This window comes from Cylas formicarius, unplaced genomic scaffold (genome assembly GCF_029955315.1).
Source record: "Cylas formicarius isolate icCylForm1 unplaced genomic scaffold, icCylForm1.1 PGA_scaffold_9__14_contigs__length_23061073, whole genome shotgun sequence".
Taxonomy (NCBI): Eukaryota; Metazoa; Arthropoda; class Insecta; order Coleoptera; family Brentidae; genus Cylas; species Cylas formicarius.
The window spans coordinates 18764847-18783575 of NW_026844365.1; the positions used below are offsets into that span (position 1 = coordinate 18764847).

At 33.1% G+C, this 18729-nt stretch overlaps 1 protein-coding gene across 1 annotated transcript; it reads left to right on the top strand.

Moving 5' to 3' along the window:
- The first annotated feature begins 7020 nt into the window (after positions 1-7020).
- Positions 7021-10612, top strand: LOC132707533 (cuticle protein 3-like). The gene is made up of 3 exons (XM_060679428.1): positions 7021-7324; positions 7379-7556; positions 10258-10612. Exons 1-3 carry the CDS (start codon positions 7310-7312, stop codon positions 10509-10511), a joined length of 447 nt encoding a protein of 148 aa, XP_060535411.1. The 5' UTR covers positions 7021-7309; the 3' UTR covers positions 10512-10612.
- Positions 10613-18729: the final 8117 nt, after the last annotated feature.

Genomic DNA, 18729 nt, shown 5'->3' on the forward strand with positions numbered 1-18729 from the left:
ACTACGTCCATTTTATCGTCGACAAAATCGTCCATCAGAGCAGTTAATTCGATTAACCATGGAACGTTTTCACACCACGTTTACTCTTATTGATAACTCGCATCCCCAGAGACACCGTACGGTGCGTACAGAAAAAGCTATTGCTGCTGTAGAGCGTAGCATTGAAGAAGACCCGAATGAATCCATCCGCCATCGAGCACAGGAATTGGATCTGTGTCCATCCACTTTATGGAAGATTTTGCGGAAGGATCTTGGTTTACGTGCTTACAAAATCCAACTCGTGCAACAATTGAAGCCAAACGATCATCAAGTAAGACATAGATTCGTCGAATGGGCCCAAAACAAGATTGCCGTTGTTACCGATTTTCATAAGCGAATTTTGTTTAGCGATGAAGCGCACTTCTGGTTGAATGGCTACGTCAAAAAACAAAACTGCCGCATTTGGAGCGAAGCTAATCCTCAAGTGTCTGTCGAAACACCGTTACATCCAGAAAAACTGACTGTTTGGTGCGCTTTATGGGCTGGTGGAATCATTGGTCCGTACTTCAAAAACGATGATGGCCAGAACGTTACAGTCAATGGTGATCGGTATAGAGCTATGATTACTAAGTCTTTTATCCCTGAATTCAATAACCATGATGTCCAGGAGATGTGGTTTCAACAAGACGGCGCAACATGTCACACAGCTCGTGCCACAATCGATTTATTGAAAGATACGTTTGGTGTCCGCCTAATTTCACGTTTTGAACCTGTGAATTGGCCTCCAAGATCTTGTGATTTAACACCGCTAGACTACTTTCTGTGGGGCTATTTAAAGTCATTGGTCGATGAGGATAAGCCACAAACGCTTGCCGATTTGGAAGACAACATTCGCCGTGTTATTGCCGATATACGACCACAAATATTGGAAATAGTTATCGAAAATTGGACGTCTGGATTGGACTACACCCGCGCCAGCCGTGTCGGTCATATGCCAGAAATCATATTTAAAATGTAATGCCACTAGATTATCTCTCGGATAAATAAAATTCATGTTAATCGAATAATCCATCGTTGTTTTATTGCAACTTAAAGTTCTATATATCGAAAAAAAAACACCCCTTATATCTGATGATGCCTGCAGGCGCGTAACATTCCGAAAATAATTATTTTTGGAGCCTTGGCTTGGTTCTGTGTTGGTACTTTTAAATGAAGAACGATAAAAAGTCTTTTTTATGTCTTTAGGCCTAATAAACCTTGGTCGAAAGGCAAATCTCATTTAAAAAATAATCTCATTATGAACTGCTGAGGCCATGCTAATATTTAAAAGTTTTTTAGGTTTAATTAGGAAAAATCAATTAAAAAACACATCAGCCACTTAAAGTGTATTGCAATTTGGTATGGATCCTGCATTTTGCATTAGAAATTATGATAATTAAATTTATTTTTATTTAAAATCTGTTGGAAAATAAACTGTGAACGGCTGTTGACTCGTTGTATCTAACATCACGTACTTCAAGTCTAGCTGGTGGTGATATGATACTACTTTTGCTCCTAAACAGTATGTATGGCAAAGTTTTGTCGATTTGCATCGCAGTGGTCTTTTTCCAGAGACTTATGCGATCTTTTTTTGTCATTACTTTTTTTTTTGGATTAACTGAAGAAGTTTTTTTTACCTATACTTATTTGTTCGATTGAGCAAATGCTGATAACATGTACCGATTTACGATACAGAACGAAAAACAAGTATAAATATAATTAAAAAACATTATGCCAAAGTTATTGCTATTTTTGTTAGTCGTGAACATTACCTAATCATATTAATAAATAGTAATTATAAAAAAAAAAGAAATATTCTTTCTTCTGTTCTGATCGTGTTAATGAAACTAGGAACTGTGCGTTCAATATATCTTGACAACATTTTAATTGGTTATAGCTTTTTTGATTTTAGAGACATCAGAGTAAAGAAAAAAACAAAATGTAGGGTTAGTAGCCAAGTTTTTTTCCAAGTCACGTATAAAACAGATCACTATAAATTTTCTGACATATAAGCCTTAGTTCATTTTTAGGCGATATTTTTTTTCTCCGTGCTACCTGAAAATCTGATATTTTATAGAAAATAAAAAATTATGCCGCCGGGTAAAAGGCTTTCAGTGCAACAGCGGCTAAGCTCATTTAAAAATTCATTTTCCTGTCATATTTTAATAACACAGAAAAAAAATTTTTTTCGGTTTTCACTTGAATTTTCGACGCGAAGAAAATGTTTTTGGGAAAAACGCGTGGATAGCTTTTGTAGAGCATACAATTTGCTACAAAAAGTTCCTATGCGTACATTCTCGCCGACCAGCTTTTAAGTTATAGAGCTGTGAAAATAAATGTTCATTATAATTGATATGAAATCATTTCTAAATTAGGATTTATTATTTTTACATCACATAGCAATTAATTATAAACAAAAAAAACGCTTTATTTGATTTATATGATTCGAGTTTCTAATTTACAAAATTATTTTGGAATCAAATAGAGAAAATTAAAAGTCAGTTATTAAAGAAATATTAATCATAATTAAATAATAATTAATTATGGACATTTAGAAACTATTCATGTCGGTAATCTCACTGGATTACAAACATAAACTCTAAAATTTAGTAAACGAATATAAATTTTAATTAATAAATAATGATATGTAGAAGTGTAGTTTTTTATGTTATTTTGGAGTTTCTGTTGAGTCTGTGAGTTGACTATAATTAATTTTATTTAATTATAGTTAACATTTTATAAATAATTGACTTTTAATTTTCTCTATTTGATTCCAAAATAATTTTGGAAATTAGAAACTTGAATCATATAATAACTCAAATAAAGCGTTCTTTTGTTTATAATTAATCGCTATTTAATGTAAAAATAATAAATCCTAATTTAGAAATGATTTGATATCAATTATAATGAACATTTATATTCACAGCTCTATAACTTAAAAGGTGTTGGTCGGGGAGAATGTACGCATAGGAACTTTTTTTTATGCTCTACAAAAGCTATACACGCGTTTTTCCCAAAAAAATTTTCTTCACGTCGAAAAATCAAGTGAAAACCAAAAACAAATTTCTTTCTGTGTTATTTAAATAGGAAAATTAATTTTTAAATGAGCTAAGCGGCTATTGCACTTAAAACCTTTTACCCAGCGGCATAATTTTTTATTTTCTATAAAGTATCAGATTTTCAGATAGAACACAGAAAAAAATTTTCTCCTAAAAATTAAGCACCCTAAATAAGCCTACATCATATTTTTTAAGTGGAATACCCTGTATATTGTATACGTGTTTCCAATTACAATGATGTAACACACTTTATATTTCAGTTCACTCGTTTTTGATAAATCGACAAAAATTGGCAATTTTTATATACTTCCAAAGAGTGCTGTGACAGGCTGCAACAACAATACTTATTTATAAATTAAAGTAAAACAAAAATTCTAAAAATGGCAAGACACACTAATGTTAGAAATTCTTTAACTATTCTAAATACTGCTGTATGTGACCATCATTTTCCTGAACACATTGCCTCTGAAATCCTTTGCCGTAGTTCCACGACATTATTACAAGGAGTTCTGTGCACGTCATTTTTTATGTGTCCTCAAAAGAAAAAATCCATTAAAGTTAAGTCGGGGCTGTTGGCTGGCCAATCCATAGTTCCGCTGTTTCCTGGGATATCCCACTCCAGAAAATGTTTAACTTGCACAACATTGTGAATAGGGGCACCGTCTTGCTGCCGCTGATGTATTTAAGGGCAAATCTTCTATATATTGTTCCATTTGGTGCTCTAAGAGTTGCAAATAATCATCTCCAGTTAACATCTATCTATTATCTATCTATCTATTAATATCGGACTCAAAATATGCCAATCTATGACACATTAATTGATTGGTACCCCTGGGATTTTATTTCCTGTATTTGTCTAGCGACCATTATCGCGTATTTTGTTTATAACAACCCATTCCAAACAAAACTGCATCCTCCTTTGGATTTGTTCTGCATTTAGTTTTTGAGTTATACGAAATTTAAATGCATTAATTTATATTCTTTCAAAACTGAGTGAATTGATCCCTGAGAAATACCTGTCTCTTCATATACCCTAGGAATAAAGGAAACTGGATGTGCTTCATAGAATCCTAATATGTTTGCCATATTTTCTTCATTTTAAACATTATGATTCCGGAATACCTTTTTAGCATTTAATAGGTTACGGTTTTTTGCAAATTTCTTTGCCAGCTTTGGAAATATCTGTTTTGAAGGAACCCGGCGCTCGGGATAAAGTCTAATATACTGACGACGAGCTGCGGTGGCATTTTTATTATTCAGAAAGTATACTTGAAGCATCCTTTCACGGATGCTAAATTCTCGAAAAAGCATTTTAAAAATAATGACAGGGCAATTATATAAAACTTTCCTCTTTTTGCCGATTTGTCACATCATTGTAATCGAAATAATATATTCTATTAAACACGTATATAATATACAGAGTGTAACATTTAAACAAATATCACTTGGAAAAAATTTGACTAGTAACCCTACATTTTGTTTTTTAATTTACCTTCATATCTCTAAAAACAACAAATTTACAGCCAATTAAAGTGTTATCAAGATAAATTGAACGCACCTTAGAAGTTCAGCACAATCTCCACCAGTAAAACACAAAAACCACGATGCTGTCGACCATGTCATTGGAAAATACTGCACCAAAAGAAAGAATGACTATAACTTTAAGATTACTTTTTGACAGTTTTGCTTGAACTTCTAAAAAAATATATTCGCAGCACAATCTCCACCAGTAAAACACAAAAACCATGATGCTTTCGACCATGTCATTGGGAAATACTGCACCAAAAGAAAGAATGACTATAACTTTAAGATTACTTTTTGACAGTTTTGCTTGAATTTCTGAAAAAATATATTCGCAGCATAATCTCCACCAGTAAAACACAAAAACCATGATGCTTTCTATCATGTCATTGGAAAATACTGCACCAAAAGAAAGAATGACTCTGATACTTATGAATATTACTGGAAAAGTGCAGTAATAGTTTACTCAAGAGTCTGTACCTAACAGTGGGACTCAAGATCCGGAGAACTGGATGCCCGGGATAGAAGAACACCAACACATTCAATCTTTTACAGATGTCATGTCTGTGAAGAGAGCCAGACTGCATCAGCTCAAATATATGACAGTTCCGAACGAAGGTGGACTTTAATGGAAGATACTCGGGAAATAGCGTCTATATTTAATTGCAGAGAAACATTAACATTTATTAAGTCTGTCGGTCTGCCGGTATATTTTGTGTTGGAACGATCACTGGGGCTGAGGCAATCGAGAGTCCTAAAGCCTCAGTTGCAGAGACTTTATATCTTGAGTGTTTCAACAACTATGTTTAGAATGATCTCCTAGCCAGGTGCGCACCACTAGAAGTGCTCTACTTCCCGCACTGAGGATCAGGATTACATATTTGATTTTTTTGATTTCAGGCAATGAGACTTTCTAATAAAAAAACTTGTTCAAGGATTTCCTTGAGAAAAACTGTATTCAAATCATAAATGTAAATGTTACATTATGTTCCTTCTGCTAATAAACCGTTTTGCTATTATAAAAAAACAATATAAATCATGTAAAAATCATCCAGGCTACGAAAAGTAGTCCGCACTGTACTATTTATATTGCTAATCTCTCTGTTTGGCAAAGTGAATACGACTCATTAAGAAGTATCCTTTCTTTGGCGGCTTCGGCCGCCTATAAGCGTATTCTTCGCTTAGAATTATATAATAACGTAACACACATTTTTATTCGTTAATTTACAATGATTACTCGCTTCTTATTTTAGAGAATGCCTTTGTGCGGCGCGTCAACTTTTTATGCGGCCGTCAAATATTTATTACCAAAAGAGCGGCGCCTTTTCTAAATACATCGTCACGTTCCCCGATTCTCATTTTTATACCGGGCGTAGGAGTAAAATTTAATTGTCGAAATTACACTGTTGAGCCAGTAGTTTTTAATATGAGAGCAGCAAGTCGTTACAAAACTTTTTTTTCCATGAATCTTCAATAGCTTTATTATTTTTTTCTCCTCGTAATTTTCCTTCCTTAGATTCCAGTCAGAATCTGCTTTTTCGCCTCTTATTGTACAGAAATCTATCTTAAAAATGCAGATATTAACTTAAAACCACCATTTCTAGCACAAGGACTGGGTTTGCCCTCTTGATTTCGAGCAGATCCTAGTCAAATACAGCATTTTCATAACTTACCGGACTGAAATCTGTATTAAAGCTGCGGATAAATACTTAAACCCGCTTTCTTGGATTGGTAGTAGGTTTTTCTTATTCATTTCAAACAGATTCCAGTCTAAATTCTCTCTTCGGACAAATATCGTATTTAAAGGCGCATCAAAACTGTAGATATCAGCTTAAACTGTCATTTTTTGTTCCAAACAGTTACCTTTTCGTGTCAATATCGTTATATCGTTCAAATACTAGTCAAAAACGACATCTTCGACCTTTATTGTAACGAAAATGTTAATAAACCAGAAGATATACAACCGCCCTTTCTGGGTCAAATAGTTGCCGACTTCGATTAGATTCCAGTCAGAATAGGCTTTTTCGCCTCTTATTGTACTGAAATCTACTTTAAAAATGCAGATACTAACTTAAAACCTTTATTTCTGAGACAAATACCATTTTAATAACTTGCCGGCATGAAATATGCGTTAAATCTGCAGATAACTACTTAAAACCCACTTTCTTGGATTGGATTTTCTTGTTCATTTCAAACAGATTCCAGTATAAATCGGCTCTTCCGATACATATTTTATATATACATTTTCTTCATTTTCGACCTTTATTGTACCGAAAAGGTTAATAAACCAGCAGATATCGATGTAAAACATATACAATGTTAATGTTAATACATACATACTTGGATTTTCACAACGTTTCTTTAACAAAGACAAGCATTGTTTATCGAAGAAAATAGCAGAATGTACAGGGTGTAACAATATATGTCGATTTAACCGATTTTAAAAGTTTCCGCGTAAATCAATTATGTCGCATCGAACCTTTAAGAACGCAAAACAATGGATAAACGGAGGCATGGCCCGCTGGCGTCTTGAGGCATTTTAATGCGAAATTTGACGCCCCGATTTCATTAGAACGATCGCCGCAACGCGTAGGACAATGATTAACTTTTTTCGAAATTTATTCATGGTAGTTTAAATAGGGAGGGTACGGGAACGTATAAGAGCAACAGGCGTTCGGGTTTGGTCAACACAACCTCAAACGATCGTTACAATGGCGTACGTCCAAGTAAATACGCCATTTTTTAAAATTGCGATCGATTTTACGATTTCTTTTTTGCAGATTCTCGTTCTGATCTCGTTATTCTATGGATCTTTATGTGGCTATGCGGCCCCCGAATATTACCAAACGTCTCCCCTAAATAACGTGCCTATCATCCGCATGGAAGTAACCAACGATGGAGAGGGATCGTACAAGTACGCATACGAGACAGGGAATAAAATTGCCCAGCAGGAACAAGGTATGAAAAATCGCTCTTTATAAACTCCAATTTTCTCGTACTTCCGTACCACCTGCTACCCTAAATATCCCATCACATTCTCTAAAAATCGAACAACTTTTTTTTGGTTCAGTTTGTTTCAATATCACCCAAAAGTCGTATTTTTTTGTCTCCAGGGCATCACTTAATTTTAATTATAAATTTGTTAAATAAAACACATATATTAATACACAAATATTGTACAACTATTTTCCGTCTAAATAACAATGTTCTTGGCAGGTTCTGAACTATTTCTTGTTGTTCAATACAATTTTTGCAGTTTTAAGTGTTAAGTGTTACTGTGAGCACGTACATTAAACGTGCTTTGCAATTTAACCATATTTCACATTTTATATTAGTGGAACCTTTTTTACCTGGCGACTAGGATATTCCATTATGGGTGTACCACGTGTCATATAGGCAGATTATAGTTCGGTTTTGCAATCTAGCTGTACTTTTCTGGATATTTTTTTCTTTGGAACTAAAATTAAGTCACAATCAGTCTCTTGGTAAAGTTTTGATAACGAGGGCGCTTTTTGTTCTGGATACGTTCCATAAAGGTATTGTCTGTTCTTATTTTTTAGGTGCTCTCGGATTATCCCGAATTTTCCAAATTGGATATTCATTACTTATAAACTAACTCCGAAATGATACAAAATGTCTTTTCATTTCATTTAATGTGCAGCTCATATAATAACAGAGGCCATATCACTTTCTTAGATCGTGAAAAATACTATAATTTCTCTTTCTATACTATACTATACTTCTATATACTTCGTACTGCATATTCCGGCCCAATAGCGAATGTTCTTTAGCCATCTCATTAATCACATCCTCGATTAATTTATTTGTTATAAGTTAATGGATTTTGTGTCTGTTCCCTCTAAGGACATGAGTCAGTTATGATAGTTTTAGATAATTCACAAACGGTACTTGTTCTATTTAAGACTACTTCGTTGGCTTACATGGAGGTCCAGGGCATTCAGAGCATTTCTCTATACAACCACATTGAAAGGCTTTCAGCTAACTAATAGAATAGGTCTTTAGAGTATAGGTGTCAGCAACCCAGAAGAACACAGACCAAATATAACATTTTAACAATCTTTGGTTGCGAATTGAAGCTTAAGTTGCCATTCTCAAATAGTTGTGCCAGGTGTTTTTATTCTGCGCTATCTTTATTTGGATCTAGTTGTTCTGTGATATAGCCTCCAAGGTATCTGAATTGAGTAAATCTCTAAAGCGTGTGTTTTTCTATCTGTCAAACACCTTTTATGGTTTTATGGTTTATGGTCCATTTTCTATATTTATGTTGAACATAGTAAAACAAAAATAACAAATACATAATTACATGTAAACCAACTTTGAAATGATACAAAACTTCTACCTAAAATGAAACCAATAGATCAAAATTAAAATAGCATTTACAAACAACCACGTTCTTCTCCATTGATTCGTTAAATTAATTAAATTTTTTTCTCGATAAGGGTTTTAGATACGAGTAAATTACTTTGAGATTAAAAAAATTCTAAAATAATAGCAAAACTTGTTTGCTGGAGAAAAGGTAGGGTGGACGTAATTGGAGTGTTTTAACAGGCAAAACCTATTTCTGAACTAGCTAGGGCAAAACCGACATACATTTCAAGGATTCGATTTTTGAGAAACATTTTTTCGTTAAAACCGCACTACCAGCCGTTTTTCGTTCTGAAAATTTCCCATAACTTTTTGGGGCTCGGCACCGGCATTTTTTTAGTACCACAGCCGTATAAAATAAGAAAGTTGTATTAATTTATTAGAAAACGGAGAAGTATACAAAAATCTGAGAATTTGCCTTTAGAAATGCCTTAATAATGTTTTAATCCGAATAGAAAAGTTTCATGAATAAAAAAGTTAAAGACAATAAGCGGAAAATTGAAAAACATGGTCCTTGATAAGCGATTTTAAAATTTAAATGTTTTTAAAAAAGTGTCCCCCAACATGTTGTCCTGTATAGTTCAGAAATAGGTTTTACCTGTTAAAACACTTCAATTATAAATCAAGCTGCAAATTGAATCATGAAATGTTATGAAGGCTTTAAGTTTCACTACCTCAAAAACCGCAAGAGCTCTAAAGGAAAAATTTTAAAAATCCATTTAATTTAATTTAAATTTTCACTAAATGTTTGTATTTGGTTCTCCGTAAACGTCTAACCTATCATCGACCATCAATCACCCTGCATATATCAGCAATTTCCGGATGATTTTATAAATATAGTATAGAATAATTTTCGTTTTGTAGTTCCTTTGTTTTTGCAGAGTACTAACCAAAACCATTCATAATAACAAATAATTACGTCTAGTTTGAGGTTTTTTGGACTAACATTTAGCGGAATTCTATGCCTTAGATATAGATCTCAATGGGCTAAATTTTTCTTATATTTTAGTACTTTTATAATTGTCAAATGATAATTACTTAATAATAATTTGAAAAATTAATTTGTTCAGCGCACTACATTAACATATTTTATGAAGTAAGGCTCCAAACGACAAAATTATAAAAATTTAATTAATTAATTTATTAACATAACTTGACCAATGATCTCATTCAGTCAGAGGGGTAGATATCCAGTAAGGGTTTTCTTTGAACTTAGGTAACCGTTATATGACGTTTGGGATGAACCTTGGAAAATGTTATCAATAAATTTCAGGGGATCCTACGAAACGCCAGGGTTCCTATTCGTACACCGCACCCGACGGTCAGCAAGTGTCGATGTCCTACGTTGCGGACGAACACGGCTTCCATCCTCAGGGATCGCACATGCCTGTGCCGCCTCCGATGCCCGAGGCGATCAAGAGGGCTGTGGAGCAAAACTTGGCGGAAGAGGCAAGAGGTATCGTGGATGATGGACAGTACCGTGAGGATATTCAAGCTCCTGCTTTGCCTGCCCACTTTAGAGTGTAGAATTGGGGTCAAGAATTGTGTTTATAAAAGCGACTTACATTAAGTTCAATATTGGTGATATCAAAATTGTATCTCAAGCTGTAATAAAGTTGTAATAATAATACCGACGTTACTGTAATTCAAATTTAAAAAAAAAAAACGATGTTAACCTAACCTAACCTAACTTCGGGTTGCCGCATGATAAACGCATACTCTGCATTTTAGAGTTCCATGCAAGAGCCATGATATGTGTTTTGTACGTTCTAAATTTAAATAATGGGCATCATGGCTAAACTTGGACAATTGGAAGAGATGACGTTATTTGTTTATTTATTATCAGGAGAAGCCCAATAACTATATGAACAAAACTTTCGTCTCATAAAGAAATGCGCGAGGAATTATTGAGAATTCCAACTAAAGCTGCTGGGAATTTGCAAAAATAAAAGAAAAACTATGAGGACAAGTACATCAGGTTCGAGAGATAAGAAGAAAAGTACTGCGCAGCGAATAAAAAAAATTAAATGCAGAAAGTGTTTGACCCTAAGTATACATTTCATTGACACTATTTTTAACTACACTGGGTGTTTCGTTGTACCAGGAGAGTAATCAACTTTTTTTACGGAATACTGTAAATATTTTTACAGATTCTCATTATTTCCTTTGATTCTTAATTTTTGGCGGAAAATAAGTCTTCGGAAAATGTGTTTGAAAAATAATATTTTGAATTTTTGTTACGGTTCCATGCAAGTGCTTAATATTTATCTGTCTATCTATGGCGAAAATATATTGTACAGTGTGGTTACAAATGATTTTTCTAATAAAAAAAAAATTCATAGAACACCTTGCATTGGGCACTTTTATTGGGTTTGGTATTTAATTCTGTATCACTTTGTATATATACAATTGGTAGTTTAGAAGTTACAACAACAACTCGTGTATTTAATTTTAAAACTATTCCAACTATTCTTTTTTAACATTAATAACCTAATTAATTAATTAATTAAATTACTTAATAAGAACTTTTTGTAATTACAAAACGTTTTCTGCAACAGCAGTTCTAATCGCGCCTTATTTTTACAAGATATCCATGGAAAAAAAGAACTAGGAAAATTATTGCCTGGACCGAAATATACAGTTTTAATTTGACATTTAGTTGTCACCAATTTGGAAAAAGAAAAAAATGGCTTTTTACAGTGTTCAAAAGCATTTATGTCTTCATGAATGTTACATAAGAAAGAGTAAGAGTTCAGCATTAGCCCTTAGCTTGATGTATCGTACAAGACAGAATCCACGAAACATGTTTTTTCCCAAATTATTCGTGATCTTGAACATGTAGTGGTGGTACACAAACAGGAAACCCACAAGAGTACCATTTTAAGAATAAGTACATAATATTATAAAGAGTTTAGTTAATAACATTACAAAAAAAAAATTGAAAAGCAAAATTATTAATTGCGATGAATTGAGTCCGACATAGAAAAGAAAAGTAACAATATAATATTTCAGATTCAAAAGAGCATCACAACTTATCATAGAGAAGGCAAAAGAAAAGAAAGGGAAAGACCAGTATGTGGTATACTTTAAATAAGTAAATGCAAGAGAATAATAGGAACCAGATAAGGAATGTCGATCCAATAGTCTAACGGTCAGTGTCTTCTTTAAGGAGATCGTAAAGAAATCTATTTTTAAACAGTGAAGGTTTGCAGCTCTCAGGATACATAGTAGAGGAAATCGCGAAAAATAAATTAACTAACCGGGTCGGAAAAGTGTTTATGGGTGGTGCGTCATCGAATAATAGGCTCAGTATTTTACGGCCTTGTTCTAAAAGGTGAAATATACTCAAATTTGTTCCATTAATTCATAATCTGCAGGACGATATTAAAAAAGGGATTGTTTTTCAACAAGATATTGACGTATATGACATCGTAGTGTCTGTTTAAATCAACGTTTTCCATTTTTGATTGGTCGGCACAGAACCAAGGCATGGCCAGCGAGGAACCCTGACTTGACACAACTGGAGTTTTTTTTGGGGCTGCATAAAAAACGAAGTGTATAAAAATAGGTGTAATAGTGTTCAAGACTCAAAAATGAGAATTTAGCACGAGGTAGAAAGACTTAATGCAACAGGCGCGGTTGGAAATGCGAAAATTGATACCTTATATATTACTTGTATTGCCAAAGATGGAGGTTGTTTAGAAAACGTTTTGTAATTGCTAAAAAGTTCTATTTACTGCATAGCTTGCTGATTTTATATTGAATTTAAATAATTAATGTTTAAAAAATAACTTATTATAGGACATTACCTGGATTTAAAATAAAATACACGAGTTGCTGCAGAAAATTGGCGTAACTAATAAAAGCTGTATATATGAACTAAAACAAATTTAAATCTAAAACCCAGAACAGTGAAAAACGTTTTTTTTATTGGGAGAAATATTTGTATAATATATTTACGTCATAGGTAGGTCAAACCACTTCCATGGATCTATAATAAAATTTAGCCATTTTAGTTTTCAACTGCAAAAACACATTTTTTCCAAAGACCTTTTTTCACACACACACCCAATCAATATGCGCTAAAATACTTAACGATAAAGTTACTTCTCCTTAAATGAAACCAAACCTTCAATAGCTTTTTTATTATTAATCTTCTTTCTCTAGTTGGGATCGACCAAAATTCTTTTATTTTGGTATTCGCATCCCTTTCATACTTTCTTCTCCTGCCAATTACGCAATTTGTTTTAAAACAAACTGAAAACAATCAAGAGGATGAATTTCAAAATTTTTGACGCTTTTACGCAAGTGAAGCATCGTAGTTAACTAAGCATCTGGAAAGTCCCATTAAAAGTATTATTTATGTGATTAGAAGACCTTGGCAACTCCTTTATTTTTGATATTCGAAACATTCTGTTAGTATACTGCCTACTCTATTAAAAATCATGGAAACTTAGCTCACACTTTTTTGGATAAAAAAATCCTTCCTGCCACTCACGTATCTGATGATATATATCACGCCAGTATTATTGGACTAAAGCATTTGGTGCTCTCAATTACAAGTTAGGATAAGAAAAGGACAGAACTGTTAGAATATGTAGTGATGCCTCGTGGTGTGCCCAAGGGTAGCATTGTAGGACCATTTCTATTCAATGTATATACTGCGGATCTGGATAATTGTCTCAATAAGATGAGATCACATGAATATACTGAGCTCTATTTCTTTTCTAGGCTATTGAATTCCAATGTTTTTCAGAAACATATTAATAATAACAACCTGAAGCTGTTGAAACATTCTCACGTAAGTAATTAAACTTTGCAGATAATTGAATGTGCAAAAATTTTAGGGGTTCTATTTGACACGAGCTTAAGATTCCGAAACCATATATCCGCCAGGACTATCTCGGTAAAGATGTCTACTCTGGATGCAATTACTTACGCTTAGATAAAAGATACGAGGGCAGCGCAAAAATTTCCCGGCCTGAATATGAAAGAAAAAAGTAGTAACAACTCAATCCCTTTAGAAAAATATTCTTTTGGTTTGTCTGCAATATGAGCTAAAACAGCCTCTTTTAACTAAACTTCGTCGTTAAACCGCCGTCCAGGTAAGTCCTTTTTCAAATATCCAGACAAATAGTAGTCGCTGGGGGCCATATCTGGACTATAGGGAGGATGATCTATCTGGTCAGTTTTCTTCGACGTTTGACACGTATGTAGCCGCGCAATTTATGTAATAATGTTGCGTAATATTTACCATTGACAGTGGTATTAGTTTCTTTAAAATCTATCAAAAGAATTCCTTCACAATGCCAAAAGATCGTAGCCTTCGCCTTTTTTGTTGACTGGCAGACTCTGAATTTTCTGGAGGTGCTTCACCTTTACGACGCCACTCCATTAATTTTTTTTTCGATAGAGGGCCATAATAGAGAACCATAGTTTCATCTCTATCACAGGCTTCGGTTCCAACCCACAGAGTTCCAAAAAAGACCGCGCGCACTCGACACGGCGTTGTTTTTGAATAGCCGAAAGGTTTTCAGGAACCCATCTTGCACTAACCTTATGCATACCTAAATGAACATGCAGGATTCGACGAACACTTGTATTAGAAAGCTTAGTAATTTCTGAGATTTCCTTGACCTTTAAACGTCGATCACTCGATACCACCTCCTCCACTATCGCAACAATATCTTCCGTTAAGGCCTCCACTGGTCGACCAGTTCTTGAATCATCTTTAAGGGACTCTTGCGCCATTCGAAAACGTTTTGCCCATTCTTTCACTACAGAATATGAAGGAGAACTTTGGCCGTACACACCACCCAGCCTTTCTTTAATAATACCAGGTGCAAACCCTTCTTTTGTTAAAAACTTTATGACTGCTCTATACCCAATTTGGGTTATGTGTGACATTTTTTCGGACACGTTTTGTTTAAAATGCTGTCAATAAAAAACTATTTGACGCCAGACTTCAATTTTTTTCCCAGCATATGTATTTAAAAGAAGACAAAGTTTTATCGTGATGCTGGAGCTGCATCTATGTCAGGCCGGGAAATTTTGGCGCCATTTTGGCGTATGTAATAAATACTTCCTGCTAAATATATAAAATTCAAAAGTCGCATCTCCATTAATATTTGTTGTCGAGACTGATTGAAGGTCCAGCATTCGCACAAAGAAGTATATTTTTCCTGGACATTAAATTACACTTTCTCAATCTTCATTTAATTTACCTTCAATGCTGTATAATACTTTCCGATTAGAGCTGGAGTACAAGAAATTTGTTTTTATTATTTTAAATAGTCATTTTTTGCTCTCACTTAACTGTATTTTGCTCATACGTGTATCATCTACCATATACAAGTGATTACAGAGAGTAGCATTATGCTAGATCTCACCACAAACTTATTTATTATTTTGTAATAATAATGTGTAATTAAATTGAAATAAATGTGTCGAATAATGTTGCTGGAGTTCTTGGTACCTCTATAGCGTCTGAGAAAACATTTTGGTAATTTTTAAAAGCTACAAGCGCTTTAATTAAACTTAATAGTGGCTACATTATTTGACATTACGCCATTACACAGGGTGTTTTTACAACAAACCGCAACTGCGTGTCTGAATTTTAGCAGAAAATAACAAAATTAATGATCGGCTGTAATAGTGTTTCAAAAAGTTTTTCAAAAAGCACTATTCCAAAAAAACGACAACGATTATAATTGAGCGCGCATCGATTGAGATCATCTCTACGCCTCCGATGCTCCCTCAGGTTATTTGAATTAATAATGCCCGTACAAGGAATGTTTCAAATAATTTGCAGTTTACAGCAACACCTTAACGATGCCCGTATGATGAAAACATTTTTCAACAATTGGTGTACGAAATGACTTACGTAAGCAGACGCGAGCATCTCGTTAAAGGTATTTACTTTCGATTCTTTGAAGATGGCGGACAAAATATTACTGCGTTCATGTCAACTCGCAAAGGCGCATCCCATTTTCTTTTTTAGAACTATGGATCCGATCGCACTTCTAATTCTTCGCTGATAGCTGCGACATTTTTTTGACATTTCTTTTTCTTTACGTCAGGAAATAGGTGTACATAAATTGATAAATATATTGGAACTTGAGCAATGAAAACTTGTTTATAAAACACTTTATAACTTATAAAAATCACATCAACATTTGCAATCAATTACAGAAATTAAGTTATTAAGTTAATTAAGTTATTTCCAGAAAATTCCAAAAAAAAGTAAAACTTGGCGTTAGTCAACAAAGCACTGTTAATTTAGTTATTCAAGTCTCGAGGCCAGAGTTTTCCAGGCACTGATTTGAGTTGGAAAGAAAACGGTTTCTTTCTCATATTTATGTAATGAAAATGCTTCAGAAAACATAATATGATTGAAAAAGTAGATACAGCGTAGAACTCATTTCTCTACTTTTGTGGCACCTCGAGTTCTCAATTTAGGCGAAGTGTCAGTTGATTGTTGGTGATTTAGATACTAAATGCGTTCGGTAGATATCGGTGGCAGCTATTTTGAAACGAGTAGTAAACATGCCAAGTGAAATCGAACTTTTAAACTGTATAAAATAAATGGCAAGACATTAAGTAATTAATAATTATTCAGATTTGCGCTTGCGGATTTGAGAGTATTTTTTCGATAGATTTTAGATTAAGGTGGCGTTTATCAAATTTGTTGCAAAATGTGCGATTTCAGTTTTCAAAACCATTTCTGTAATTAAATAGTTGTTTATATTTGGTTGGATAGACACAACCCCTACCTAAAATGTAAAAAAAAAGGTTTAAAAAATTTAGATATCTCAAAAAGAGATAAAATATAGCCTTACTCTCGGAGATGAAAAACTTTTATTTTATTTAAACATTTAAAACTCTGTATCTCCCAAATCATTTTTGGGGATCAATTTCGAAGACACCATGTATATTATTAGTCATATTTTTATTTGGCTAGTTAGTTTTGAGCTTTAAAATTAGGTTTCTAATAAAAAGGAAAGCCAAGGAAACTATCTTTAAGTTTATTTCACAATTTGCAACAATAAAACATTTCCCACTCTTAATCCATCTTGTAAAACGAAATGAATTCGATCCATATTGCAAAAAATATATCCGACTTCACTTACGCCAATTTCGATGTACACATCTTGTGAAACGAAAGAAATATGTAACGCAATACGATGTGTGTTATCAGTTTTCACTGAACCGAACTCCAGCAACAAATCTCACAAAGGAAACAGATCATGGAACATGACTTGAAAATAACGAGAGAAAAATGTAACATCTTCATCCGGAAAAAAATTGACGCACTGAGCAACCCAAATATAATTTTTGAAATGACACTTGATAACGGACACTGGCTGAAACGTTGTATATGTCAAATTATATTTTTCTCTTTGTCTTTGTCTGAAGCCTTTATAAAAATAACAGGTGTTATTCAAAATTTACGGTCAAATTTAATTTTAAAGAGAATATTGTTTTTTATAACAATGTAAATATTTTCGCAGCATGTTCAATTATTGTTCTTCCAAAAGCTGCTGCTTTTTGAAAATAAGTATAAAAATTTTTTCACAATTACTCAATGCTTACTCGAACGAATATTCCGAACAGGGAGGTTTGCTTTATAAAACCCAATCAATTGAGAGAATATGTACAATGTATATTAATATGCAAAATGGTAAAGAGGAATAAAAACTGTACCACCTGTATAATATCCATTGATGATTTACATGGATGTGTGTGTAAATTTTCTAATAATTAATAAATGAAATTTATAATAACGGTCAAAATATAAAAAACACTCAATCCTTGCTAAAAATACAAAACTGTCAAGAACGAGAACGAATCAAGTATTTAAAAAATCAATTTCCAAAACATTTTTTTAAACTTTATTTAATACGAGACGCGAGTCATAAATAATTTAACCATAATTAAAAATAATACACTTTTTCGTAGGTCAGTGCATATTTTCTATTTATAATTGAATTATACTGGAAACAACTATTTAAGCAAACCATTTCCCAATCAAATCTCGATTATATTTAATATTAATTAATATGAGATTTAAAAACAAATTTCAAACAATTTTTTTGTATTTTCATTTGTTGAATAAGCAATACAAAAAACAGAAAACAACTGGGGATAAATGAGCTCCATGCTACCATAAATTAAATTCAAATAAAATGCTGTTAGGATATTAATGAAAAAACGATTCTTCATCCTGTACTTGAAATATGCGACTATAAACTAATGGCAAGATATTTTTCAACGCGTTGTATTTCCTAATGAAGAAGAATTAAAATAAACTCATTAGCTTATGAAAAATTAACAGAGCTTTTTACTATTATTTTATTATTTATTTTTATTATTATTCTACATCGCTGTACCCTAGACTCCGATAGTTGCATTATATTAGACGGTGTCAAAAACACTGTCTATTAGACAAGTTTGAAATTTTAACGCTCATTGGCTATGAAGAACTACAGACTAACAAAAACTTCTTTTAAATGACAAAAATTAGCAACTAGTAACTTGATTTTGACTTGATATTATAAACAAATTGAAATTGCTTTGTTTTAATTTGTCTGTTTCAAATTGCTGTTCATATTACCAAAAATATAAAGCTGTTTTTAATTTACTCTATTAGCAGTCTTCATATGAGTACTATAAAGTTTGGACTCGAACTTAAAAACTTTAAGTGAAGAAAGTTGATAGACAAAACCATAAGCTTTTGAAAAAATTT